Source organism: Triticum aestivum, chromosome 6B (genome assembly GCF_018294505.1).
Source record: "Triticum aestivum cultivar Chinese Spring chromosome 6B, IWGSC CS RefSeq v2.1, whole genome shotgun sequence".
Lineage (NCBI taxonomy): Eukaryota > Viridiplantae > Streptophyta > Magnoliopsida > Poales > Poaceae > Triticum > Triticum aestivum.
In genome coordinates this window covers 668949424-668958647 of record NC_057810.1, presented here as the reverse complement: position 1 = coordinate 668958647, position 9224 = coordinate 668949424, and the positions used below count along the sequence as shown (strand labels likewise).

Genomic DNA, 9224 nt, shown 5'->3' with positions numbered 1-9224 from the left:
TCGATTTTCTCGTTACAGAAGGTTTTTACCTCGAAAACCCACGCGGAGACGGCGGCCGTCCCCCTCCGTCGCACCCTACCGCCAGGGGCCTGGCGGTAGGCTGTATAACCCTACCGGCAGCCCCCCTGACGGTAGCAAAAGGGTCAAATCCCGAATTTTTTTAAATTGAGGTTGATCCTGAATTTGTATCAAAGGGTCAAAACACGAAATTTTGCCTTCTCGAGTAGTCTGAACATCGCAAGAAAAAAAGGAGTACGGGCCGTTGCCAAAACGGCTTCCGTTGGTTTTACCGTTAAACCGAAGCTTCTAATCCGTCCACGGCGCACGCTAGGGCGCCCAACTGGGCTACGAAACGGGGAAGAAGCTACACGTAAAGCATCCGTCCGTCCAGCCATCCCACCGCCGAATATTTTCACTACTTTATTCCCGGACACGCACGCAGGCGGCGCAACCGAACCTCCCCTTCAGCCGCGGAGGAGAAAAGGAAAATCCGAACTTTCGCCCCACAGGAATCGATTCCGGCGAGCGAGCAGGCGGCGGCGCCGGCGGCGATGGCGAGCGGCTCGTCCCGGCCCCAGATTCTCTGCGTCTCCTTCAACCAGGACAACAGGTACGTGCGGGAGCGGGGCGGCGGAGTATGCGCTCGCGTGCTCGATTCCGGCGGGTCTGGGGGAGTCGGATTCGCCGGAGGGGAGCTCTGATTCTGACCCTGGGTTTTCCCGGTGCTTTGTTTCAGCATGTTCTCCGTCGGGACCAAGGAAGGGTTCAAGATTTTCGATGCCCGGACCGGGAGGCTCTGCAACGACAACAGTAAGAGCTTCCCCCCTCATAGCCGTCCTTCACTCCGAGTCTCGGAATATCCAATTGTACTTACAACAAGTTGATTGTGTAGCTCCTAGTGTAAAATCGGTTACTTCTGCGTAGATGCTTATGCTGAACAATCAAGGTTGCTTTGTGCTTCCTGCCTAATTCATACTAGTTCTGAACACAATCATTGTGCATTGGTAGAGGGTAGAACCAGATAGCAATGCAAAATCTTTCTGTCAACGCGTTGTTCAGTGATTAAACCCTCGTAGGGAATAAATATCGCTCTATGCAATTTATCATAAGGAGTAAGGCGTCAAGCCGTATGTGCCTCTTCCGTGGTTGCAGAACTTGGAGGGCTGAATGTCGTGGAGCTGTGGTTTGCTACGAACCTCATCGCTATGGTCGGAACTGGGGAACAGGTATCTGACGCGCTCTTTTCCTCGTTTTCGGTTCGATTTGTTCCCTGCTGTGCGGTTGAAGTTCGACGAATCGATTTGTTCCCTGTTGTGCGGTTGAGGTTCGACGAATCGAGTTTTACATGGATGATGATGTCGTTGGTCCAAACTGCCTTTTGCAGCCTTCACGGTCCCCTCGCCGCCTTTGCCTGTTCAATACCATTACAGGCGCCTCGAAGAAGGATCTGAACTTCAGGAGTACAATTTTGGCTGTTCGGTTTAGTAGAACAAGGTACACCACCAATCCTTCTTGTCTAGAAGAGACCGAGTACCCTAGTGTTTCACTCACCTGTTACTAATTAGGTCTATCTCTAGTTTGCCTGAGCACATTTAAGACTGTTGTACATTAGTGATGACTATGTTCTTTATATATCCTGCAATTTGAGAAGAGAAGTCTAGCAGGTCCATTCTAATTAACAGTGCTGTCAGAGATGATGACGCTTAATCATATGCTTCTATCTATTCCTCGCAAAAAATGTAAAAGATGCTTCTATCCATTAGTTCCTGACTTCCTGTGATGACATAATTTTTTACTTGTGTAATTTTTGTATGACTACCGAGTTTTGGACCAGGGTTGTTATGCATGTTTTTTTCTCATTGAGTTTTATTATAAAAAAGGTTGTCACATTATGTGCAGGCTTATTGTTGTTTTGCAGGACAAGACCTTTATTTATGATCTAAACAGCACTCGTATCTTGGAGGAAATTGACACGGTACATAATCCTAAAGGTAAGCATCCTACCCAAAATTTTCAAACTGTGGCTCATTCTATTCCAGACAATTATTATATAGCTGAGGCTGGGGGCAAATCAGAAAGTACTTTTGAACTAGTTTTGCTTTGAAACAAAATTTGCTTCGCATATTTGCTGCTAACGTTGTTAACCTTAAATCCCAGGCCTTTGTGCATTTGCTCCTAATTCAGAATGGTGTTATTTGGCCATCCCAGCAAGCACATCAAAAGGATCTGCTTTAGTGTATAAAGCATCAGAACCTGAATTAATATGCCAGGTAATTCCCAGAAGGTTTAGTTCCTTCTGTATCATTTGCACAGCTGAGTAAACATTATTACGTTTACGGATTTACAGTTCTCCAAGTTCTGGATCTTTCTTGAGAGAATCACTGTAAAAACCAACTACTCATTGGTTATTTTGGATCTCATTGATTATTTTGAATCACTGAAAAGGCAATGGCGTGCAACTATGGTGGCATGCACCATTATTTATTCATATATATGTGAATTTTTTTTGGAACCTATTTTTTTCTGGAATATAGATCAGAATAGGGATACTTTCTAGACTGGATTTGTCTTCCTACAGTTTTCATTCAACTTTGGAGGCTTTAATCTCAACCCTAGTAATCTGAAGATATGTAGATGTCTTTCACTGATATGTTTTTCCTCTTTGTAATCAATCAACAGATAGACGCCCATGAGTCGCCATTAGCTGCAATGGCATTTTCTTCCAATGGCATGTACCTAGCAACAGCTTCTGAGAAGGGCACAATGATAAGGGTATATATCGTGGCACAAGCAACTAAGGTAAGATTATTGATCTTTGTTCTACCACCATGATAAGCACTCTGTCATTCTGCCTAATAATATCGTTTTAAATTCTTACATCAACAGTCGCATAGTTTTCGGCGGGGAGCATATCCATCAACGATTTACTCTCTCTCATTTGGGCCGTGCATCGATCGGCCTGATGTTCTTGCTGCCACAAGTTCGTCAGGCTCTTTGCACATGTTTTTTCTTGACTCTGCCAGAAATGGAAGGTTACATTTCCTTCTTGGCTATTGTGATTCCTGAACCAACTTTTTTCGGGACATATTTTGACGTGCTTCACTTCTCAGGAACCAAACGAATAAATTACTCGGTTCGATAATTCCTGGATCCAAAGCAATTTCCGACGCTTTGGATCCAGCTAATCATCATGTTATTCACAACATCGCCCCTGCAGAAACCAAGAGGTGCATATAAGATCTTCTGGCTTTGTCTGACCCTTTCCCTATTCTTCCTGCTAATCTAATCCTTCTGAATTGCAGCTGTCTAGCAGTACATAGTGTAGAATACTCCCAAAACTCTTCCAAATTTCCGGCCGTGAGGTGAGAAATTCACACGCAGTTTCACACAAAATGCATGCTGCCATTTTATGCCTTCCAGTTCGTATTCATAAGCAATCATAAATTTTTGCAGGACTGTAGTCTATGTTGTAACTCACGATGGATACTTCCGCGAGTACACGATCAGCACCACCAAGTCAAACGAATCTTCGTGGGTTTTGGAGCGCGAGTTCAGCCTGCTGGATACCGGCTATACTTTGAAACAGAATGAACACCACCACGTGGACTGACTTTGTCGGTCTGCCGACCCCGTTCCTTCCACTGACTGATGTAAGTATCATGTGCAAGATGAGTGTATCCATAGGAAGACAGGCCTGACCTAGCAGTGGATCGGAGTGATCCAGTTTGACATAGTATAGCACAGGATAGGTGTTGATTAAAGCTTAATGTTGTGGGTGTAAATTACAGATGTAAACATATATTGCTCGTGTCACAAAAATTACTAGTAACACATGAGTTCCAGCGTGTTTTATGTGATTGGCTTGGGTTGGATTCATGATGACATGCAGTTCCGGACAGATTCACCAGTGCATTCTTTCATGGATACCAAATCCTACATCTTGCTGCTGCACCAAGATATCCTTGCATCAGTTGGTAGAATAGAGTACTCATACTCAGTGCCTATTTAGAACACAATGATTACACAGGAACCAATGCAATTCCGATAGGGGATAGAAAAGAGAACTCCCAGATCCCAAGGTGGTAATTCCCCTCTGCAATGAAATGGATCGACACGTAGTATTCCCCATATTTTATGCTCCTGGCATGGCATGATGCGCGCTCCGACAAAAAATCAGTGCCATATCATTTTATCTTTGAGGGGGCTACAGGAGGCCCGGTCATCCATTCCTCAGTGTGGATGCACAAAATTTGGTAACTGAACACTAAAAAAAAATAGCATCACTGTTTATATACAGATATAGTAACTCCAGCACTGCTGCCTTTGTGCAGGCTTGCAACCTACTAAGTATATCATCTTCATGTTGCTGTTTTCTTCTCTCCCATGCCGAAGTATAGCTACTTAAAGTCGATAATGACACATTCCTTTTGTTAACATGATAACCGGTCCTTAATCTTCACTGCGCAGCTTGAAGTTCAATCAGCAACAACCCCAACCACACTCACTCATCAAATCTGTCAAATAGAAGAATGTCAATGTGAACATGTGGAAAATTTGCCCCGATACAAGATCACGTGTGGGGTGAAATGTTGGTACCTGGGCTGCCTTTGCTTTGAGCCTCTGCACCTCATCCTGTGCACACAATAACCTGCAGTGCTCCAAACTTTCAATCCTGAGCTCTTTTCTTGTTTTTGGTTTAGACTATGGACAGATTAGATAAGAGATAATTACCGCCATTGTAGCTCCAGGACTTCATTGACCAGTTCCTTCTCCTTCTCTTGTGCTGCTTCCAACTGAAAATGTAGTCAGCGGGTTATACTATTCTTGGCATTTACCATCATAATAACAAGAGTGAGTGACTGAATAAAGTCAGCAGAGCCTTTCTTTCACGGTTCATCATATTGGCAGCTTAGTAATTTGAATAACTATCATCTATGTTTTGGGTGCTAAAATTTAGAGGTACCAGCCCACCAGGACCCAAGGACTTTGTGGGATCTTTGCAGTGTTCAGCAGATATTAATTTTAGCTACCCACAAAATTCCATGACACTGATTTTTAATTAGGTCGTGTTTCCGGAATTATCACTGCTGGAATTTTATATCTCAGCATTAATAGAAAGAATGGAAAATGAGACATGTTGAACATATAAAGTAATTTGGTTTTCTAGTTGGTCATGGCTTAATGGTGTCCAGTATTCATCGGCATTTTCCAACACAGGCATTGCTTTGAGTTTCATAATAGAGTTCCTGCCACTTTAACTAGAACCTGAGCTTACCATGGATCTATCTACCGATAAAGCTGATGATGGAGATGGGGAACGACTTAACGAATGCATCCGAACAGGTGAAATAGAATCAGAAATGTATAACTGCTTCATCGCATGAAGTATCTGTTCCTGCAAGTGAGGGGAAGACTAGCATCAACAGAGCAAACTTTTCATTCTTGGGAGGTTTTGTTTGTCAAGCTCATTTTCTGTCGTGAGTGCTGTATGGGTGGGGGATTTACCCTCTGAAGCAGATTGGTCTGCAAAACATTGTATAACTGGATGTACAAGGAGCCACCAATAATGCTTGAAGCAGCCTCAGCTGAAGATGGTATGCTTAATGCAGAAAGTTGAGAAATTGTCTGCATAACAACAAATATATGGTGTGAAACGAAAAGAAAGTTAAGTGTATGTTTTATGCATTACAAATGATCAACCACATTTGACAACTGTGATTGGCTAGTTCATGTAAAAGTAAACAGAGCTCAAACCAAGTTCTCGACCTTACAATGCAATGCATTCGGGTTATCTCTCCCCTTGGGTCGAGTTTTTTTTTCTTTAGTTCAAAGTTCAAACCCTTACCAGGGTTTTTAACAAATGGGGTGGTCTAATTAAAACCTATCATTACAAGGACTAACATGCATCAATTACTTTCGGATATTCAAGCTAAACCCAAGTAATCGTGCTGCTATTGCACATTTTGCAGTCACGTAAAGCAGTCTTTTACTGGGCCTTGAGGCAGGTTTTATTGCCAATTCCCTCTTGAGGACCAAGAGAGTTAAAGCAAAGACAATCAAACAGCTCTCCGGCACTCTGTACTGTTCATGGTGCGATTATTCTAAACTCTTTTTTTAACCTAATATTCTGCAGTCAATATATCAAATTTTTAAAGAGGTTATAATGATGTTTCCACATGGCTTAGGTCCCAACACAAAAGCTGCCGAATATACCAAATAGGGAACCACTAAGGTTGTTAGTCAGGAAACAATGGTTTTTTCTGCATTCTTTGAGCACGCAATATATATATGACTCCAGTCCCCAAACATGCACTGCACCAGTTCATGAACCAAAACAGATAAATGCCCATGAAACATGATGTAGGATAAAGACTAAAAACCTGCATGCTGTGAGACTTTTGTAGGCCAGGTGAGTGAGCCTGAAATTACAAAATCATGTCATCCTAGAGTTAACCAAACATGCACAAAGTATTATTAATGGTTTTCAGTTACCTTATCCAACTCGACATTCCCAGGTGTAACTTTAAAACGGCCTCTTTGCTGTATAAGTGGAGGTTTTGATCTATCATCATGTTCGTCAACATTTGATACTGCATTAAAGCAATAAACAGATGCCAAATTTTCATACTCATGAGAACTTATTCTGATTAGCCCACATTAGGTTAACCTATACGAACTGCAGGGATAAAACCAGCATGTTACCCAATGATTTAGGTGCCCTAGAAATAGCTTCAGGAGATGGCTCATCTGCTACTTGCAAGACCCCTCCACTACCCTTCTCACGGTTATGAATGTTGATTTGTGGCTTAGAGCTGAAAGAATTACATATGCAGTTGCACACTGTATCAAAATATGTCACGAGGAGATACAAGTACAGTAGTAATACTATGGGCAGCTTCCAGAAGAACACCATTAGGCCTGATTTGGAACACAAGAATTTGGTCCTGCATTCCAAACAAGGTCTAACAACAGATGGTAAAAAGTGGAACATCACTGGTTAATAGAACAGAAATTCCAATGATGTGGTCAAACTATTTAGCTTTGTGTTCCAGTTTGACGCAACGCCCTTTTTGGTAAATATAGCTTCCATATTAGTTATAGGGTCATGAATATGGATATAAAAAATAGTACAGCCATGCAGCTATCATATGAACAAAATAGTTATTATCAAGACGCTACTAATAAAAAATATACATTGAACTGCTAAGCCAGGCAAGCAACCTTTTAAAAACCACATCCCTATCAGTGGCACTGCTAACAAACTGAAACTTCATAGACATTGACTGTGAGTTGCAGAAAAAAATTCTTCAGGCACCAAAAGTGCATACCGAGAATCTCAAAATTTTATGTAACTATACAGGAAAGTAAGTTATGTTTATTCCCAGTGCATATGTAACGTGATAAGAAAAGTCTCTGTCAGCACTTGTGTGACCTGTATTTTCGTAATTGGTCAACTGTTTTTCGAGTTTGATTCTACAAGATATTGGCAATTTTGCCAACTGAAACTATGAAATACAATCATGATAAGACGGAACTGGTTCTAGAATACGGTTCAAATTACAGCAAGCAAAACATGTTTTCGTATACTTGGGAAAAAAGGTGATCCTTCAAGTTTAAATTTCATTCTGTGAAGTACAACAAACCTCTCTTTGGAAGAAAGAAAACCATCTGATGAGCAAGAACTGAAAGAACACTTCCTTTCCTGAAATGAGCTTGTTGGAATAGCATCCAAATCTTTCTCTTGCAAGTCCAAATCACAGCTTTCCATAGAGCTGTGTTTCCTGACATGGCCATTTACCAGTACTCCGTTAGAAGTTCCACATAGAGATGCCCTAGTAGTAGAAATAAGTGAAATCAGTTTTCTGAGGTGTGTCGTACAGGTGTACAACAGTGACATATTACGTAATTTCGCGATGTCATCACAAGAACTATTTGGCATAAAATAAGATATTATCATTTACAACCAACAATATGATTGAAGTAATTTCAGCCAAATTAAATCCATTACCTTGATAGACAAACAGACTGCTCGGGTGATGAAACAGCTGACTTATCATTGGCCATGACATCATTTTCCTACCAACTTTGCTTGGCGTTAGATGTAAGGAAAATTCTAGATTGGAAAACCTTACTTTCTACAGGAGCTAAAACTTACGATGTCAGTATCATACTTCATTGAAAAAAGAGATCCTTCGTGTGCTTGCTCCTGCAAGCTGGTGTCGAAGTCATAGATAGACGATATATCTGTATCTTTAGATGATATTGTGTCCTCACACTCTGAAATCTGTCAAAATATAAATAAGCTAAATTACTTGATGTGAAGTCAATGACTAAAGTGGAAATGAAAATGCTAAATGCCTACCAGTGAGGCTTGAGACTTCAGGTCATCAATGTCAAAGTTCCAGCTGCTGATACCCCTTTTGTATTCATCCTAGCAATGCAAGAGATACAAAGGATTGGATGAAAAACAATATAATGGTGACAATAAAGTAATCATCTCAGTGCCGAAAGGGTACAACAGAAATGACACAGATCTAAAATTCAAAACAATGATAATAGAGTTTTGGGTTGGCAACATTTGTTACACGTTACAGTGGGCCATTCCTGGTGATTCAGAGAGTGGGCAACACAGCTTACAAATTACAGTTCCCTGAACATGTGAAAATACACCCAGTCTTCATGTTAGTCAGCTCAAAATGCATATTGGACAAAAATCCATTCCCAGCCCTGACTTCCCTATGGTTAATAAGGATGCCACCATCAAAACAGCTCCAGCACTAGTGCTACAGGTATGACAAATTTCTCGACAAAACCTGCCTGTGGTACGGTGGTTAATCCAGTGGGAGAATTTGTCCCGAGGACGCAACTTGGAAAGATGCAGATTTTATCAATATATTCCCAGCATTCTTCCGTTCCACTACAGAAGGGTGGCGTGCTTCTTCATCAACGCCGTGAGGTCATATCGTATCTCAAGAAGGGGGCAATGTCAGGACAGTTCTCTAAAGACGCTGCACTAGCTTGGCAAGTTCAGTTAGGTGTAGCGCTTCCAGCAAAACGGTTCAACTTGATCAAACGGCTCAGATCACTCCTCGTTCTCAGTTGGACAATGACAGTCCGATCAGTTAAACCAGAGCTACTGTTCATTTTACTTTACCATTTCTTTACCACCAGTTTGCTGAAGTACAAAGTTGGCCTATATTCCACTACGAATTCACGTAGATCAT

The 9224-nt window shown here is 41.7% G+C and overlaps 2 protein-coding genes across 5 annotated transcripts in view; one reads left to right on the top strand and one right to left on the bottom strand.

Annotated features, from left to right (window-relative positions):
* Positions 1 to 369: 369 nt before the first annotated feature.
* Positions 370 to 3876, top strand: LOC123139009 (autophagy-related protein 18b). The gene is made up of 11 exons (XM_044558844.1): positions 370 to 610; positions 737 to 810; positions 1153 to 1226; positions 1385 to 1494; positions 1900 to 1991; positions 2158 to 2270; positions 2680 to 2799; positions 2887 to 3032; positions 3111 to 3227; positions 3303 to 3362; positions 3454 to 3876. Exons 1-11 carry the CDS (start codon positions 552 to 554, stop codon positions 3608 to 3610), a joined length of 1122 nt encoding a protein of 373 aa, XP_044414779.1. The 5' UTR covers positions 370 to 551; the 3' UTR covers positions 3611 to 3876.
* A 285-nt stretch (positions 3877 to 4161) lies between these two features.
* The window catches only part of LOC123139006 (serine/threonine-protein kinase BLUS1), a 12686-nt gene continuing 7623 nt past the window's right edge, over positions 4162 to 9224 (bottom strand). For 2 of the 4 annotated variants that reach the window (XM_044558839.1, XM_044558842.1), the window contains 12 exons: positions 8363 to 8431; positions 8156 to 8284; positions 8009 to 8076; positions 7644 to 7832; positions 6703 to 6812; positions 6493 to 6590; positions 6381 to 6419; positions 5506 to 5625; positions 5276 to 5395; positions 4732 to 4793; positions 4597 to 4648; positions 4162 to 4514 (listed from right to left, as the gene is read on the bottom strand). In XM_044558839.1, the coding sequence (XP_044414774.1) occupies positions 4509 to 4514; positions 4597 to 4648; positions 4732 to 4793; positions 5276 to 5395; positions 5506 to 5625; positions 6381 to 6419; positions 6493 to 6590; positions 6703 to 6812; positions 7644 to 7832; positions 8009 to 8076; positions 8156 to 8284; positions 8363 to 8431 (1062 nt within the window). In that variant the 3' untranslated portion in view covers positions 4162 to 4508. The remainder of the gene's footprint in view (positions 4515 to 4596; positions 4649 to 4731; positions 4794 to 5275; positions 5396 to 5505; positions 5626 to 6380; positions 6420 to 6492; positions 6591 to 6702; positions 6813 to 7643; positions 7833 to 8008; positions 8077 to 8155; positions 8285 to 8362; positions 8432 to 9224) is intronic. The other 2 variants (XM_044558840.1, XM_044558843.1) reach the window with 2 other exon arrangements.